General features: G+C 39.5%; 1 protein-coding gene across 5 annotated transcripts in view; it reads right to left on the reverse strand.

Annotated features, from left to right (window-relative positions):
- Nek5 (NIMA related kinase 5) overlaps nt 1–19,597 on the reverse strand; it is a 79,918-nt gene that overhangs the window by 54,691 nt on the left and 5,630 nt on the right. For all 5 annotated transcript variants that reach the window (XM_074043464.1, XM_074043463.1, XM_074043465.1 and 2 more), the window contains 6 exons: nt 19,172–19,310; nt 13,899–13,995; nt 5,836–5,933; nt 3,521–3,604; nt 3,362–3,432; nt 972–1,058 (listed from right to left, as the gene is read on the reverse strand). In XM_074043464.1, coding sequence (XP_073899565.1) covers nt 972–1,058; nt 3,362–3,432; nt 3,521–3,604; nt 5,836–5,933; nt 13,899–13,995; nt 19,172–19,288 — 554 coding nt within the window. In that variant the 5' untranslated portion in view covers nt 19,289–19,310. The remainder of the gene's footprint in view (nt 1–971; nt 1,059–3,361; nt 3,433–3,520; nt 3,605–5,835; nt 5,934–13,898; nt 13,996–19,171; nt 19,311–19,597) is intronic.

Raw genomic sequence — 19,597 nt, forward strand, 5'->3', positions numbered from 1 at the left:
GGGCCTTGGGTTCAACTCCCAGCACCAAACAAGCACACACAAATGTCTCTACCATCTGTGGGATAGCCCACAGATGCTATCCCAAGCAATGAGTAATTAACTCCTGGAGGGAACCTAGCCTTCTAGTTCAACTTGTCCACTGGCAGTCAGCTTTGAAAAATAAAATTTTTTTCTTTCTCTTACCTGGAGGTAGAAACTAAGAAACTTTGTCTCTTATTACTATATATATATATATATATATATATATATAGGCAAAAGACAAAGTTACAATTCGGTTTAAAGATCTCAATAGGATCTCCCTTCCTTCCCTCCCTCCCTCCTTCCTTCCTTCCTCCCTTTGTTGTTGGTACTGGGGATTGAATTCAGGGCCTCGTGCCTTGAGCCATGTCCCTAGTTCTTTTGTTTTTAGCATGTTTTTCAGATAGGCCCTCACTAACTTTTGCCTAGGCGAAAGATCTTCCTGCCTCTGCCTCCTGAGTAATCTGTCTGGGATTATAGACATGAGCCACCATGCCCAGCCCTTAGATTTAGTTTTGATCATAGAATAGGATAACATTTCATTCCACAAAACAGGATGAGTAAAAATAAAATAAGGCTGAGGATGCACCTTAGAGGCAGATCTCATGCTTTGCATGAATGAGGTTCTGAGTTGGATCTCTAGCACCACACACACACACAGACACACACTCTGAAAATAAAACACAAAGATAGACATCACAGTGACTGCCCTTTTCAATGTTATTCTTTATCACTTGTATCAAATGAAGAGAAACGGCTCTGCTCTAAGTAAGTTCAAAACCTTCAGGGGGCACTGGTCACAAATGGTGACTGGGGTTTCCATTTCATAAACAGAGAAAATGGAACTACAAAAGTACAGAAGAGATTAGGACTTCAGTTTCTGGAGTCTTAATTCAGTATCACTCATCAGATTTTACTGATGACATTTTCAAAATCAATAGTCAGCAACTCACGTTTTGTTGTTGTATGGCTTATTCTGACAGATCTCCGGGGACAGGTAATAAGGTGTTCCAACACAAGTTCGAGCAAATTCCATGGAACTAGTAAATTATATTAAATAACAAAATATTATGGCTTATTATTGGAGTAAGAAAGGCATAAGACATGAATATGCATGAAAAATGTAAATGATAACAAAACCTACTTTATGCATATATTAGAAGAAAGCAAGGCATTGCACACTGATAAAATCAGTAGATTTTGACTTTATACTATCCCTCAAAATTTACACATTAAAATATATGTATAATTAAAAAAGCATACCCTGGGGCTGGGGATGGGGCTCAATGGTAGAGCAAATACCTAACATTTACAAGCACTGGGTTAGATCCCAGCACTACAAACTGTTACATGCTGGTTGGAAGTGTTGCAGGCCGGGGTCGAGGGTCCTTGCCTTCACAAGCCAGAGACCTGGCTTGTGAGGCAGCTGACTGACTTGTGAGCCAAAGTCCATATACAAGTAGGATTTATTAGAGAGAAAGGAAAGGCTACAACTACAGCAGTGCAGTGGAGCCCAGAAACCAGCAGCTCTCTGCTCAGATGAAGACTGGGGCTTTTATGGACGTTTAACTCTGGGTTTGGGTAAGGGTTAGGTGAGCTCTCCTCATTGGCTGTGCGTTCCCGGGCTTTCGTAGGTGAACTGGTTTGTTTTGCCCTTATTGGGGGGCAGAGGGAGACAATCTGGAGAGCATTTTGCTCATCAGCCCTGTGGATGCAGGAATGCAGGTTTACAACTCTCAGGATGCAGGAATCACAGTGCTCTCCATGGGGGATTGGATACTCATTCATCTGCATTAGGTCTCCAGACCCAACAAAACTACCACTAATAATAACTACGACACATTTTATGACTAAACAACTCCACAAAAAGATACAATTGTTATACCATAAACATTTCTCAGATATATGCCAGGCATAGTGCATGCCTGTAATCCCAGGATTTGGGAGACTGAGGCAGGAGGACATCAAGTTTGAGGCCAGCCTGGACTACATAGTGAGACCCTGTCTAAAAACAACAAACTCTCTCCCATAGAGAAAGACTCCTTTCTTCCCAATTCTCAAAGGAATGCAATCTCATGCTCTAAAATGCCTAAAGAAATAGGGCTGGCGGTGTAACTCAGTGGTAGAGCACTTGCCTAGTACATGCAAGGCACCATCAAATAAAAAAAAGAAAAAAATAAAGATGAAAAAAAGTTGCCCAGAGTTTTAGTCCCCAAAATGACTATTATTAAAATTCTGATATATTTCCTTTCCCTGTCTCTTTTCCATGCATGTTTTTGACATAGCTATGATCATAGAGTATAATCCAGAATTCTATTTTCTTAGTGTAACAAAGTATTTACTTACGTTACTAAGAAGTCTTCAAAACTGTGTTTTGTGACAATCTATTGTATTTAGATTCATAGTTTTGTCATGTTTTATTAAATTGAACCATTTCTCAACTCAATTTTCCAAGTATTCCCTTGGAACAAATTTCCAGAAATAAGACATTTTAAAATCTCTTAATATATATTACTACCAAATTGTCTTCCTGACCAGTTGCACATTTCCTAGCAAGAATAAACCTGCCTGCTTTTGTAAATTTTCACTTCGTGCATATTATAGTCACATCTTATGTTTGACAAATTTCTATCACACTATACAACATCTATCATGCCACAATTTATCTTGGGGATTTTAATCATGGCTCTCTGAGTTATTTAATGCTCTTATACAAAGTTACCTAAAATTATTTGAACAACCAAGCTTTTGATAGCTTCATTTTTTCTGGATTTTTAAATTTTTTATTATTGTCTTACTTGAGGTACACTGTGACATTTAAAGAATTTTTTACAATTTATCATAGTTGGAGTCACCTCCTCCATCATTCTCCTTTATCCTCCCCCCATTCCTCGAATAGTTTCAACAGGTCTCATTTTTCCATTTACATACATGTGTACAGAATATTTCCATCATATTCACCTCTGATCCCTTTTACTTATATTCTCCCACCACATGAGTCCCCACCCCTAAGGGAGGACCTGTTTTGCCTTCCTGTTTCCTGTTTTTGTAAAAAAAAAAAAAAAATGGCATTTTTGTTGGTTTAAGATAGCTATACAGGGTGTTTCATTGTGACATTTCATGTATATATGTATTATAACCTAAATTGGTTCATCTCTATTTTTCTCCTTTCTACCTTAGTCCCCTTCTTAAGGTGTTTCAACAGGCTTAAAAATTCTATATTCATTCTTGTACAGGAAGCACATCAACCAACCATGCTCATCTTCTTTCTTAATTTGTGATACTTCAAAATGCATACTTTACCTTTTTTGAACAGAAAATAAATGATTTTGTGAGTACTCACTGATTTAGGACTCTTGCTATGCCAAAGTCCCCAAGCTTTGCAACTGTATCATTCTTGCTAAGAAAAATGTTCTAAAAATGGAGAGAGTGTCATATTATTTAAGATATTTCAAGAAAAGAAAAGACTCATTCTGTCAGAGTCTGTTTTCTGTGGTGTTACCTGAGCTTTTATGTCCCGGTGTAATATCTTCCTATCATGAATATGTTTTAGTCCTAGAGAAATCTGTACAAACCAACCCAGGATCTGTTGAGGGAAACACAAAACAAAACTACTGAATAGTTTGCTAGTCATGGTAATGTCTGCATGATAACAATCAAAAAGAGAGAAATAATGTGTTGTGTGTGTGTGTATTTATAGGAATGAAGCTAATAGATGGACCTTATATTATTTTCATTTACAACTAGAAAAATAGAGGCACAGAAAGGCAATCAACCCAGGCATAAAGTGAGACCCTATTGCAAAAATAACCAATGCAAAAAGGACTGTGGTAGTGGTTCAAGCAAGCTTGAGGCCCTGAATTCAAACCCCGGTGGGGGACTGGGGAGGAAAAGAGAGAGAGAAAGGCAATTCAAATATCATTGGGCAAAGGGAATTTCACATGCAGAAAAACACAGATAGAAGCAAAGGAGGCCATTCATTCATTTTCTTTTCATTTTCTTATTTAACAACTGGGTTGCCAAGTGCAAGTACACAGCTTGTCTCCTATTCTTGAGGCCCCAGATAACACTGGTGCTGCTGAGTTTTCCTTCTCAGTGGATGGGTGTCAAGGACAGGGAAAGAAAGAGAAAGAAGTGGAGAATCTATGAAGTTATTAAAAATTGTAATAAAATATCTGTATATATAGCTAATATAAAATCAACAAATATTTACTTTTAAAGCTCAGTTTTGGGCGGGGACACAGCTGATAGGAGAGTACTTGCCCAGCTTATGGGAGACTGTATTATTCTACCCCAGCACTGAAAAAATAAAAAGTCCACTTTGTTTTCCTTTGTTGAGGTAATGAGGATATTAACTTTATTTCTTAGTCAGGATTTTTATTTTGTCTTAGTTGGCTGTGAGCCTCTTTATTAAAATGTGTTCTTTGGAGATTTTTTTAAACTACTATAACATTTTACTTACTCTTTGTCTGCCAAATTATACAGGAAGAGGAGCATAATAGAAAAAAGGCTGTACTCCAGACATTAAGATTCTGTTGTCATTTGAGTCCTTTCTCAACAAAAGGAAATGTAATTCAAAATTTTGTCATGAGAAGCATTTTTATAAAATGTGGCAAAATAATACCTAGATAAGAAAAAGGAGGGTTTCTATAAATATGGATGAAATTTAATACATAATGTAAATGAGCATAGGAAGAATGCATGATTAAATTTACAGAGGTTAGAGATATTGATTCTTTAATTATTCATACGTTCAAAATATTCAGCCTTAACTCCAGAAGGAGATTATACAGGAGTGCTACTCTTCAATGTTAAAATAGAACAAAGAAATAAATAGCAAAAAAAAAAAAGATGGCGGGCCATTCCTGTGTGCTGCTTGAGGCAATTGCCTTACCCATCAATCACACGGGCCCTAATTTGGTTTCTTCTCCACACACATACCTGTGTCCTTTAAAGAACAACTCCCAAGAGGATTCCAAAGGAAGCTTGGCATATGAAAGAAAAAATGTGTTTGTACAAAGAGAAAATGGGAATTGAGGCCATTGTTTGTCACTTTTCTGCCCCTCTTTTTTTTTCGTGGTGCTAGGGGTCTTGCACAGGCTAAGCAAGTGCTCTAACACTTGAATCATTCCCCATCCCAATTCTTAATAACAACCAATGAAACTAGGGTTGTAGATGTAGTTCTGTGCTAGAGTGCTTGCCTAGCATGTTTGAGTCTTAGATTCAATTAATACCTCAAAAGGAAAAGAAGAAGGAGAGGGAGAGGAAGAAAAAGAGGGATAAGAAGAAGGAGAAGAATGAAACTGCTGGCCATGGTGGCCCACACCTGTAATTCCAACACTCTGGAGGTTAAGGGTGGAGGATCATGAGCTCAAGGCCAGCCTGGGTTACAGAATGAGAACTTGTTTCCAAACAACAACAGAAAGAACCAGAGAAATTAAGTAGGCATTGCTAAGAAGTTTTATCCTACCTAGCAATGTCTGAAACTATTTTAAAACAGAGTGCAATGGTAAAAGAAAAAAGAGTGAAACTATAAACATGTCATATTTTAGACATGAAGTCATTATGTCAGAGGCATTCTACATGAGATTACGTCATCTCAAAGAAAGAAAACGTCAATCTCAAAGACAGATTCTATTTCAGTTTAATTGCAAGCATGTTCTAGACTAAATCTACCAAGAATAGTGATCTAGTATTTTATGGCTTGAATTTCTCTACCAAAAGTATGTTTCTTATAAACAGTCTACTATGTATGACATTATAAATTTAATACCCCCACATACATATTAAAGTTTTTTTAAAAATTAGTGTTTTTACCTGATTTTCACTAAATAACACTCCCCGTTGGCGGTGGATCCTTTTCATGAGATCTCCTCCATCACAATACTCCATCACAATAAACAGTCTGCTGCTCTCTGTAAGAAAAGGCATTGTCTGGTGCTGGAACAGTTTCAGATGCAATAGGAAAATGCAGTACATAACTGCTCAAAATGCTGGCTGTGACATCAAGATGAACTGGGTTCTACTCCCAGTTCACCACTAACATTTGTTTTTTTTTGAAACAGGGTCTCATTATGTAGCCCAGGCTGGCCTGGAACTGGCTGTGCAACCCAAGCTTGCCTTGAACTTGCTATCCTCCTGCCTCAGCCTCCCTGAGTGCTGGGACAGCAGGTGTGTCTCACCACACCCAGCCACCACTTATATTTCTTAGCTCTGCGACTATGGATAAATTACTTCAATTTCTCCGTGCCTCCTTAACTCATCTGTAAAATGGAAATGATAATAGAGAAACTTCCTGTCAGGATTGTTGGAGAGATTAAATGAGTTGATCCATGCCAAATGCTTAGAACCATGCCTATGCATACTGAGAGTTCACTAAACGTTAATTATTACTATTAACACACTCCTACAAGAAATTAGAAATGTACTATAAAAATAGCAGCTGTGAGTTAAATCTTTCCCAACACCCCAGGAAGAATTAATAGCTCCTTTCTGAATTAGCATATAAACTTGTCTGGCATTTAATTCAACCATGCTGTTGATGCAGTAGCAACTCTAGTACCTGCTACCTGACCTCTTCACTATACAGCTGTCACTCTCATTACTGTAAGCCGTTACCAGCATCCCAATAGCACTGTCCTTGCTGCTTCTTTTACAAAACATTCCCATTTTGCACCCATTGATTCATTTGCATCCATTCATTCATCAAAAAGCTTTCACCAAGGACATGTTTGTTTTTGTTTTTTTCATTTTTCTTTTATTATTCATATGTGCATACAAGGCTTGGTTCATTTCTCCCCCCTGCCCCCACCCACTTCCTTACCACCCACTCCGCCCTCTCCCTCTCCTCCCCCCCCAATACCCAGCAGAAACTATTTTGCCCTTATTTCTAATTTTGTTGTAGAGAGAGTATAAGCAATAATAGGAAGGAACAAGGGTTTTTGCTGGTTGAGATAAGGATAGCTATACAGGGCATTGACTCACATTGATTTCCTGCGCGTGGGTGTTACCTTCTAGGTTAATTCTTTTTGATCTAACCTTTTCTCTAGTTCCTGTTCCCCTTTTCCTATTGGCCTCAGTTGCTTTAAGGTATCTGCTTTAGTTTCTCTGTGTTAAGGGCAACGAATGCTAGCTAGTTTTTTAGGTGTCTTACCTATCCTCACACCTCCCTTGTGTGCTCTCGCTTTTATCATGTGCTCAAAGTCCAATCCCATTGTTGTGTTTGCCCTTGATCTAATGTCCACATATGAGGGAGAACATACGATTTTTGGTCTTTTGGGCCAGGCTAACCTCACTCAGAATGATGTTCTCCAATTCCATCCATTTACCAGCGAATGATAACATTTCGTTCTTCTTCATGGCTGCATAAAATTCCATTGTGTATAGATACCACATTTTCTTAATCCATTCGTCAGTGCTGGGGCATCTTGGCTGTTTCCATAACTTGGCTATTGTGAATAGTGCCGCAATAAACATGGATGTGCAGGTACCTCTGGAGTAACAGTCTTTTGGGTATATCCCCAAGAGTGGTATTGCTGGATCAAATGGTAGATCAATGTCTAGCTTTTTAAGTAGCCTCCAAATATTTTTCCAGAGTGGTTGTACTAGTCTACATTCCCACCAACAGTGTAAGAGGGTTCCTTTTTCCCCGCATCCTCGCCAACACCTGTTGTTGGTGGTGTTGCTGATGATGGCTATTCTAACAGGGGTGAGGTGGAATCTTAGTGTGGTTTTAATTTGCATTTCCTTTATTGCTAGAGATGGTGAGCATTTTTTCATGTGTTTTCTGGCCATTTGAATTTCTTCTTTTGAGAAAGTTCTGTTTAGTTCACGTGCCCATTTCTTTATTGGTTCATTAGTTTTGGGAGAATTTAGTTTTTTAAGTTCCCTGTATATTCTTGTTATCAGTCCTTTGTCTGATGTATAATTGGCAAATATTTTCTCCCACTCTGTGGGTGTTCTCTTCAGTTTAGAGACCATTTCTTTTGATGAACAGAAGCTTTTTAGTTTTATGAGGTCCCATTTATCTATGCTATCTCTTAGTTGCTGTGCTGCTGGGGTTTCATTGAGAAAGTTCTTACCTATACCTACTAACTCCAGAGTATTTCCTACTCTTTCTTGTATCAACTTAAGAGTTTGGGGTCTGATATTAAGATCCTTGATCCATTTTGAGTTAATCTTGGTATAGGATGATATACATGGATCTAGTTTCAGTTTTTTGCAGACTGCTAACCAGTTTTCCCAGCAGTTTTTGTTGAAGAGGCTGCTATTTCTCCATTGCATATTTTTAGCTTCTTTGTCAAAGATAAGTTGTTTATAGTTGTGTGGCTTCATATCTGGGTCCTCTATTCTGTTCCACTGGTCTTCATGTCTGTTTTTGTGCCAGTACCATGCTGTTTTTATTGTTATTGCTTTGTAATATAGTTTGAAGTCAGGTATTGTGATACCTCCTGCATTGTTCTTTTGACTGAGTATTGCCTTGGCTATTCGTGGCCTCTTGTGTTTCCATATAAATTTAACAGTAGATTTTTCAATCTCTTTAATGAATGTCATTGGAATTTTGATGGGAATTGCATTAAACATGTAGATTACTTTTGGGAGTATCCAAGGACATGTTTTAAGAAAGGAATGGAGTGCCCTAGCGCTGCATCGGAAGAGAACAAGCCATTCTTCCTGCCAGTAGGGAATCACTAGAGACAAATGAGAAGTGCTGTAGTGGAGTCTGCCTGCTCCGGGTGAGGGAGGACAACAGAGAGGGTGAGTGAAAGTCAGACCCGAGATTCAGGAAGGCTTGGGAGAGGACACTTCCTGGTACCCCCTAAGGTCTAGAGATCAGATTTATTTTCAGGAATGCATTGCTTTAAGGAGAACTGATACTAATAGCTAAGCCATCAAAGGGCCATCCTAGCAATGAAAGGATGGCAATTTCAAAGTCACAGGAGAATCAGGAGAAGGAAACCAAGGAGGAAAGTTTCCAGTTCTCTTCCTTCCCACCACCCTCCACTTATTCAGCTTTACAATGGCTTTTGGTGAAAGAAGGAGACTGATTCAGAATTAATCATGGCTAAGCCTTCTCAAAAAAAGGCTCGGGTCAACGAGCATTATCAAGCTCTAAAATAAGCACTTTCTCCATTAGCCACTGTTAATTTCGTATTTAATAGGGTTAGAACTGTACTCTCAAATGTTGCATCTGTTTAAAGTAAAAGCTGTAGGAGGAGAGAAAAGGAGCAGGAAGCAATTCTTGTCCTCAAGGGGCTCCCAGTCTACTGAGGGAAGTAAAGACCATCACGAGCACAATCTATATTGTAAATGTCAATGCAGAGCAACAGTGAGAGGAATCGCTTTAACTTTGGAGGTGGGATCTGCATTCACTCTTTAAAGATGTAGAATATTTAAAATGTGGAAAGGGGGAAATGTATACCCCCAAAAGGAAATCAAGGCAGTAGTTTCTGGACCTGTACACCTCATGGACCATTGATTGATCTTTCAAGATCAATTGCAGGGCACTGACATTAGGGTTAGGGTTGCAACCTTTTCATTTGCCAAATTCCAACATTTGTTAAGCCATTGCTATAATTAATTTATTCTAAAATGTACTTTGTAAAAACCAAAATTGGGCTGGTAGAGTGACTCAAGTGATCAGTGTCTGCCTAGAAAGTATGAGGCTCTGAGTTCAAACCCTAGTGCAATGAAAGAAAAAAAATCAAAATTGTGTCTTACAGATATTGGCATCTTCCAATCAACTGCTACATCCATCAATCTTAATGTTTTCATTACCCACATAACTGTTAGAACATCTTAATCAATTTTATCTGCTTATATTTCCTTTGTATGTATGCATGAAAATAATATAAAATAAAACTGCTTAAATAAAAGAGTTCTTTCATTCCTATAAAATAAAAATCATGGATTGGGGATGTAGCTCAGTGATGGAGTGCTTGCTTAGCATGCAGAAGACCCTGGTTTCAATCCCCAGTGTCACCAAAAAAAAAAAAAAATCATGAGTACAAAGAAGCATTGTGTCACAGTCTAGTTGATAGTATTTTATTTCTAATTAGCAATAATGGTGCATCTTCTAACCAATGGCATCTTTTGGTTTTATGAAATGATATCTCATCCATTATCACCATAATTCCATAAAATAAATGAGCATCAAAAATCTAGAAAGTAAACAATACCAAAAAAAAAATCTATGTATCTCTTACTAGTTTCCTCTTGTTCATTGTACTGTGTCCACGTTGACATCACTCAAAGTTTTATGAAGGGTCTGAGATTCTACCCTACTTATTACCTTGTTTCTATTTCGTGGGTACTGGCAAAAGACATGAGAACCTTGGGTCAGAGATTAGAGAGATTATTCCCGTTGGCAAGAGCGGTAGCCAGAGCTTCATGTTGGCACTGGTTCCGTGTCCCTGAAGGCAACACAGGTGGGCCCACATGGGCACCTGCACATGGAACGGGCCCCATTACAGGACAGGGCCACTGAGCTGGGAGAAATGATCACTTTTACAGGGACCAGTAGACAAGCCTGCTCCATCTTTGGAGCGATGTCAGCTCATCTTCCTAAGTCTCTCACTGCAACCAAGTTCTGAGAAATGATCCAGGTAGACATCTGGCCCATTTCTGCTTTGGCATCTCCAGCAAAAATGAACAGAGATGCTCAGTGCCCCTAGCAAACTGCCTCTCCCACAAGCCTGCTGGCAGGTCCTATAGCATGTCAGGCTTACTCTTACCTCATGCCTTTGTACTGGTTGTTCCTTAGCCTAGAAAGTTCAAGACCTTAACAGGATTCTTTCCCCATCTCCTCCAAATATTTGCTTCATAATAAGGCCCATCCTGGCTGCCCTATTAAAAAAATTACATTCCCAACTCTACCTTGCCCCATCCTATTTTTCAAACACAATGCACTTACCACCTTTAATATACTAAATAATGTATTCACTAATTTAATTATGATTACATTTCTCATCCATCTCTCCCTGTTCTCTGCCCTTCAAGAATGTAAGCTCCACAGTAAAAGGCAGACTTCTAGGCTGACTATGGTGCCCACACTATGTATAACTGTCTCTCCTTGAGTGAGGCCAGAACCCATAGCATGATGGGCTATCACTCCTCCTCCGATTTGTTATGTAACATACCAATGGTATGTCATTAAAGTTTTTGCCAATGTCTTTAAAGTTACTAAGCAGTTGATTTGAGTAAATCAAAAAGTTTATCCAAGTAGGCCTGAGTCAATCCCATGGGCCATTTAAATCTGGGTCTAGAAGTCAGAGACTGAGAAAGTGAGAGATTCCCAAGTCTATTAAGGAGGCCATATGGCATGGCATAGAGGTTCACCTCTTAGGGTAGAGATAATCCTCTAATAAGCAGCCAACAAGAAAGTGGGAACATAAATCCTTCAACCGAAAGTAATGAATTCTGTCATCAACCTAAAAACACTTGGAAGAGGCCCAGGAGCCACAGCTGAGATAGCAAGCAGTCCCAATGATACCTGGATTCCAACTATGTGAAGCCATGAGCAGAGAATTCTGCCAAGTCAAGTCCAGACTTTTCTGACCTATAGAAATTAAGAGACAATACTGGAGAACCCCCACTCCCCCCAAAAAGGGAGAGAATACATCTGTGTCATTTTAAGCTAATAAATTTATGGCTATTTATTACACTACAATAGAAAACAAACACAACAGTGCAGAAATTTTTGTCTATTTTATTCACTCATAGATTTCCACATACTAGAATATGCTTAGCACATAAACAGTTAATGGATATTTACTGATGGAGTTGATTTAGCCTAAGGAAAATGCTACTATATTCTCCTTATCTTTCTTGTTGCTTCAAACTCATAAAAACCTCTTCATAGAGAAACAGTAGAGCCATGGTTCTTGTGGTCAGAGATAAGCTGTTTCAGCATCAACAAAGCCTGTATTTACACTCTCAAGTCAGGTGCACAAGTTGCACAAGTCCCTATGAGGCTTTGGATGAGGCTGGTGTTTCAAGTACCAACAATCTGCCACGCAAACTCACAGGCATCATGATAGCTCTCGTTTTCCCAAACACAGGAGTGCTTGCGCTACTTAAAACAATAACAGCAACAAAGAGCAGTCATAAGAACACTTAAACTTACAAGAGAAGTCAGCTCACAGAGGTTACTTATACTATAAAAATGACCTTAGTTTTATAAGGACATCCAGTGTAGAATGTCCTCAAAAGTCCATTTCCATGGAATAAAGAAATAGTCCAGTGTACTGAAGTGGTTCAGACCTTTCACTCACTTAGCAAATAAGTGTTGAGCATTTTTTATGTGCCACATATTCAGGACCAAAGTGTGAGCAAAAGACATAGTCCCAAAGTTCATTAAATTTACTGTGTGCATTTCTCATGTGTGTGGTGCTAGGGATCGAACCTAGGGCATCACACATGCTTGGCAAGTGACCTATGACTGAGCCACATCCCCAGGCTTTACATTTACTGTCTGAAGGAAGACACATAGCCAACAATTTGTAATCATGCATATAAACAGATACACATCCATAAGTAGAAAAGTGTGTGGAAGATCAGAAAAGGGACTATAGTTTGACTTGTGAGTTCAGGGAAGACCTGAGAGGAGTGGGATTCAGCTAGACAAACAGTCACAATAATAACCAAAAAGAAGAAGAAAAGAGAGTCTCACTGTGTTAGGAGTCAATGGACAGGAAGGTAAGGTACTTTATTCAGTGGCGGTCTCTTTAAGCTGTCCTGCACTGGGGGTGTGCCTCAATGGTAGAGCTCTTGCCTAGCATGGGCTGGGTTCTGAGTTCCATCCCCAGCACCACACACGCACGCACACACACACGCACACACATGCGTGCATTGTTCAATACAACTCAGTGCTCTGCCCACGTGTACTGCTCTGTTCCCTATTCCCAGAAAGAGCTCAGAAGAGTCCCAAGAGCTCCTTTAAATGCCTAGGAGTTAAAGAATGGCCGTATACACAGCACTTCTTTGTAACCAGTCAGGAGCACAGTGCCCTGAACAGTATGAAAAGCTCAAGAAATAGTGGGCATAAATATTTACTTACTGATTTACCCACCAGCTGATGCTTGAAGATACCTGCTCATGCTTCTGTAAGTTCTTAAAAAGCATGAATTAAAACAGTCCAGTGCTCGGGCCCCAGCCCTGCGGTGAACTGTGAGTGTATAAGGCCCTGTCACAGCCCCATAAACACCTGACATATTGTATATTTGTTTATTACCTGTCTCTTCCCACTATAATAAAAACATCACAAGGACAGGGAATTTCTGTCTATTTGTTCACTACTATATTCCTAGTATCTAGAATGATGCCTGAGAAAGCTCTCAGTAATACCTGTTAAGTGAATGAATAGTCTCTGGCCAATGCTCTGTCACTTTTTTAAATCCTTGGGATAGAGTGATAGATAGAGGCAGTATAGCTGGGTTTAGTGGGGTGGGGTGGTGGGCTCTGTTTTCTTCTTTCCTCTTGCTTACAAAACACCATGCTCCACACCCCACTGACCCTTCAGACTGGATCCCAGACTGCAGACCCCAGCCCACCCACAGCCGGCATGTCATGTGAGTGGGAAATAGATGTGTATTATTGTAAGTGACTGAACTCCGGGAGTTATTCCTTCTTCAAACCTAATACACCAAGCACTGACTACTCGGGGGAGTAAGGATTAAGAGGAGGAAAGCTTAATAGAGAAACACTGTCTGCAAAACTAGAAAGGAAAGGAAGACAATGTTTCAAATCATAACTGAAGCAAATGGGAAAATGAGCACACTTGCAAAACTTAATTTATACACCATTCTCAGGAACATATCTTTCTATATATTCAACATGTCTATGTTTTCTTGGAATACTTTAATAACGTTAGAAACTCTAACCTTGAAATGAACTGAAGAAGGTTACAATGTTGGGATGTTGCATCTTAGCCAGAAGAATCACTTCTTTCTTTGAAGCTTCTTTTTCTTGGATGGGCATCTGGATTACATTGAGAGACAGCGCAGTCTGGTAAAGGTACCTTGCCTTCAGGAACATGCATCCTGCTTACTCCTACCTGAAATTCTCCAGGATGTCACTGTTTTGGGATTTTTTGTTTGTTTGTTTTTGTTTTTAGCTATACTGAGGTTTGAACTTAGGGCCTGATGCTTGATAGGGCCGCTCTACCACTTGAGCCACTCCACCAGCCCAAGATGGTTTTAATGACACTTCTAAAACTCATCTCTCGAGGGCAGGACATGACACCTCTACAATTAGTAGCGTGTCCCATATCTGCTCAGTGGTTGGTCAAAGATAATTACAATTAAGAAAATTAATACTGCCGGTGAACTTTCACTGTTTTAAAAGTTCCATGCTGGGGCTCAGCGTGTGCTCAGCTACTTGGGAGGATGAGGCAGGAGGATCGCTTGAACTGAGGGATTTTGAGACCGGCCTGGGAAACCCAATAAATAAATAAATTACAAATAAAATATAAATAAATAAATTCAAGATGGATTTGTGGTTATGATCAAGGCATCTAAAAGTTACTTTAATATCTTTCAGTGGCAAAGGAATTCTATATAAAATGCAACGTTCCAGCAGTAATCAATGCTGAGAAGAAATAAATGATACCTTTAAAAAAAAGAGAGAGAAAGTGTGTCACACACCACATAAATCAGACCAGTAAAATAATGTGTTAAGATCTCTGCATTTTTCACTTCTAAAAAAAAATTTTTGGATTGGGCATGACAGCACACACCTGACATCCCAGCACTCAGAAGGTGGAGGCTGGAGGATTATGAGTTTGAGGCCAGCTTGGGCTCCATAGCAAAGCCCCGTCTCAAAATAAATTCTCTTGTGACTTCATTTTAGGTTTGTATTTTAGTATTCTATTTATCATCTAAGGAAACACTTTTCAAGTGCTTTGGTGCCAACACCAATAGCCACACATCGTTTCTGCCTTTTCTTCTGTTTTCCACTCAGAGGCAGGATCTTGCTACGTAGCTCAGCTGGCCTGGAACTCACTATGTAGCCTAGGCTGGCCTCAGACCTCACACTCACAATTTCCCCACCTCAGTCTCCCCAGTGCTGGGATTGCCCTCCCAATTTGGTGCTGGGTATTGAACCCAGGGCCTTGCACATGCTCTGCTACTGAGGGTGCCACTACACCCAGCTTTTATTGACTGAGATGGGGTATCATTAATGTTTTTGCCTGGTTGACCTTGAAGCTCAATCCTCCCAATCTCAGCCTCCTGAGTAGCTACAGTTACTGGCCTTGTAGAGGAATTTTAAAGGATATTTTATGTGATAAGAGACGGATTTAATTTATTTTTATTTCCCTCTAAGTTGTCTTATTTTCTCCTTTGGTTCATCTCAAAATTTCTACAATGAACGTTTCTAATCTTTGAAGTTAAGAAAAGATACAGGATGCACCAGGGCCTGTATTTGATCACCAGCACTGCCAAAAAAGAAGGGAAGGAAGGAAGAAAGGAGGGAGGAAGGGAGGGAGGAAGGAAATACATTTTTGAAAAAAAATTTTTAGGATAATATTTAATAATGATAGGATAAGAGAAAAATATTAGTGTTTGGTACCTGTAAGAAAAAACTAAAAAACTAGCTAGCATTTGTTGCCCTTAACGCAGAGAAACTAAAGCAGATACCTTAAAGCAACTGAGGCCAATAGGAAAAGGGGACCAGGAACTAGAGAAAAGGTGAGATCAAAAAGAATTAACCTAGAAGGTAACACCCACGCACAGGAAATCAATGTGAGCCAATGCCCTGTATAGCTATCCTTATCTCAAGCAGCAAAAACCCTTGTTCCTTCCTATTATTGCTTATACTCTCTCTACAACAAAATTACAAATAAGGGCAAAATAGTTTCTGCTGGGTATTGAGGGGGGGGATAGAGGGAGGGGGCGGAGTGGGTGGTAAGGGAGGGGGTGGGGGCAGGGGGGAGAAATGAACCAAGCCTTGTATGCACATATGAAAAATAAAAGAAAAATGAAAAAAAAAAAAGAAAAAATTCTGAGGTCTAGATGTATTGAGTGGGGAGAGATTGGAGAGATGAAAGGAAATTAAAATTTCTCCAGGTAAGAAATAGGGAAAAGCCACATTGGAGTAGGAAGGCAGAATGACACAGATATAACAGGCAAATTTGCTAGCATAGAGACACGAGGCAGTGGGAATCATGAGATCTCCAATAGTGATCATTTATGGCATGAATACGGGGCTGTTTCAGAAGTAAGATGATGAAGAAATCAGTACTGAAGCTTGAGAGATGCTATAAAACAAATTGACATATATTTTTATAGAAGATCCATCTCTCAACCGGCTTCTCTTTATTTGGAATTAAACTGGTTTATAATGTATGTAGTATCTTAACAATAGAGCAAGAGGACCTTAAATTATCTATCCATTCAATCATTCTTCTGACAAAACTTTATTGATTACCTGCTGGGACAAAGCACTTTTATGTGCTGTGTAGAATATCAACAAGAATGAGGATAAACATAAAATACATAGTGAAAGCCCTGAATTCTTTTTAATTGTCTTTAACTGTACAAGCAAAAAGTGATTATCTATTGATGAATTTATTGGTGCTGGGGATTGAACCCAAGGTCTCGTACCTGCTAAGTACATGCCCTACTGCTGAGCTACACTCCCAGTCTGCAAAAGACATATTTTTGACTTGCTTTTCATTTCTCAGTTTATTAATGAGTTTGAAATTTTTGTTGATGATGCCTTCATTTAGGGATTTTAATTTTTTTATGGATTAATAACAGGCTAGCAACTTTTAGTCAATATTTGCAAATATTATTCACATTTTTTCAATTTTAAAAGCATTCATAGGGGCTGAGGTATAACTCAGGGGTAGAGTTTGTGCTCAGCACATGCAAGGTCCTATAATACCTAGGACTGATACACACAGAGTTTATATATATATACATATATGTATATATATATTTTTTTTTTAATTTTTTTTTGGCAGTGCTGGGGTTTGAACTCAGGGCCTCATGTTTGCTAGGCAACATGCAACCAGCCCTTTTTTGGTTGGGTATTTTTTGAGATAGGATCTCTTGAACCATTTGCCCAGGCTGACTTCAAACTGTGATCTTGATCTCTGCCTCCAGAGTAGCTAGGATTATAGGCAAGAGCCTCTGGCACTGGGTGACTTTTATATTTTTATGTAGTCACCTTCAACATCTTTTCCTTTATGACTTCTAGGGAAGGTTGGGTGCATGGCTGGAGTATTATCAGAATTGTATATATGAAAACTGGAGCAGGGAGAAAGCTACCAAAAGATCGAAGTGACAGGGCATTGATAAGGGAATGAAGTAATCTCAAGGAAGAAAAGTCCACAATTGCAAGCATGAAGCCCTGAGTTCAAACTCCAGTCCTATTTAAAAAAAAAAAAAAAAAGGAAAGAAAAAGCATAGCATTTAGCAGGAAATTGGATTTGGAGTAAGAGCTTACAAACAACCCAAGGGTAGGAGTCCAGATTGTACAAGGACATCGATGTCATGAGCACAGCACAGCACACAGAAGTTTGTGCCTAGACCGATGAGGAATTCCTCCATTTTGGTACAACTGTAGCTAGCCTCCAAGATGGTATTAATGATCCTTGTCCTGAATTCTCTTTTTTTTTCTCATGGTAGAGATCAAACCCAAGGCCTCATGCATGCTAGGCAAACATACTGAGTATTGAGCTATACCCTCTACCCTGTCCTGAATTCTACTTTTTTTTTTGAGACAGGGTCTCACTAGGTAGCCGAGGCTGGCCTCAAACTAGAGATCCTCCTGCCTCAGTCTCCTGAATGCTGGGATTACAGGCATAAACCACCAAGTCCTGCCTATCCTGAATTCTTGATGTACAGAAACTGCAAGATAACAAATGTTTATAATTTAAGTCACTGAGTTTGGAGCACTATGTTACACAGCAGTAGGTTACTAACACAGGTAACTTAAAGATGTCTAATGCGCAGATGAAATGTGGAATGAGGAAGCTAGAAGACACTAGGGCTGGACAGGGTTTAAAGTGTGATCTGCTTAGCGGTTAACATGGATGTAAGGTGATGGCCAGGTGGCAGTGTGCACATGGGTCAGCAAAGGGCAGATGGAGGAAGATGAGGACACAGAGGCCACAGAAAGAGCAGTCAGATAAATGGAAAAGAATGAACAGAGCTGTGCCACAGAAGAAACTATGACAGGCCATTCTAGCACCCAATGAACACTATTGTCACAATATATTTTGAAACAAACACACAACTAGAAAGTGATATAAATACTGACCAAGGTGAATTCAGCAAAAATTATTCCTTTTTCATTAAATATATCTGTTCTCCAAATCATTAGACTAACAATAACATGTGTCTTCCATCCTTCATTCACTGCATTCATCAAATTTTTTCCAGTACTTGTTATTTTCCTGGCACTGTTCTGAATGCTGAGGGAGACAGCATGCAGAAAATAAGAGCAAAGCCATTTCTGAACATTATAAACGCTATTAAGAAACTAAACTGGGGCCGGGCACCAGAGGTTCATACCTGGTAAACTAGTTACTTGGGAGTATAGCAGTTCGAGGCCAGTGCAGGCAAATAGTTTGAAAGATCCCCATCTTCCAAAAAATAAAAATAAAATAAAAACCAGAGCAAAATGGACTGGAGGTGTGGCTCAAGCAGTAGAGCATCTCCTTTGCAAACAAGAAGCCCTGAGTTCAAATCCAAGTTCTACCAAAATAGAAAAGAAACTGGGTGCTGCCTTAGCATGACTGAGGTTGGGAGCTGCATATCTAGATGTCTATGGAGGACCCCTGTAGAGGTGGTCTGGGAAAGGAGAGACAGGAAATGCACCACTCTAGAGCACCGGTAGAACAGCAGGCAAGGAGGGCCACATGTCACAGAGCCTCACTGACGATTGCCACAGAGTCCCAGAGATGTGATCTTAGTTTTTCCTTCCTTTTTCCTCCCCTTCTCTCTCTTCCCCTCCTTTCGTCCCTTCTTTTCTTTTTAAAAAATAAGAACATTGTTTGCTGTTTGGGCAATGGACTGAGAGTCTGAACCACTGTGAACTGAAACTTAAAATTCATAATTGTAAAAAAAATGTGTCTTCCTCTCATAGGAAATTAAAAGCTAGTAAAATGCATCACTGAAAATTAACAAGAATTTGAACTTAAGTTTACCTTTGAAAAATTGATCTCTTTTATGACACAGGGCTTGCTGTCAGATTTCCCTTTAGCCAAGTATGCTCTTCCGAAGGCTCCTTCCCCAATGACCTTAATCAGGTCAAATTTATCCATGATCTCCAGTGCTCAGGGGTTTCTGGAATTAGAATTATAAAATGCAACTGCATATTTCTCATGATGCCGGAAATGTTAAGGAACTCACTTGGTAAAACTTTCTTTCCAGCCTTCCGACACAGAGTGAAGTATCTTCCCTGTGGCCACAGGTAACAGCCAAGAGGAGAAGGGGCTTGTGGGTGGGCTCTAAGGTCACACTTGCAGCTCATCTTTGATTACAGTTTAGCATGGTGACCTTGGACGAGTCACTTAACCTCACAAAACCCCACTTTCTTAACTTCCAAAATGGAAAAATACTTGCGCTGCAAG

The sequence above is a fragment of the Castor canadensis genome, chromosome 10, assembly GCF_047511655.1.
Source record: "Castor canadensis chromosome 10, mCasCan1.hap1v2, whole genome shotgun sequence".
Classification (NCBI taxonomy): Eukaryota; Metazoa; Chordata; class Mammalia; order Rodentia; family Castoridae; genus Castor; species Castor canadensis.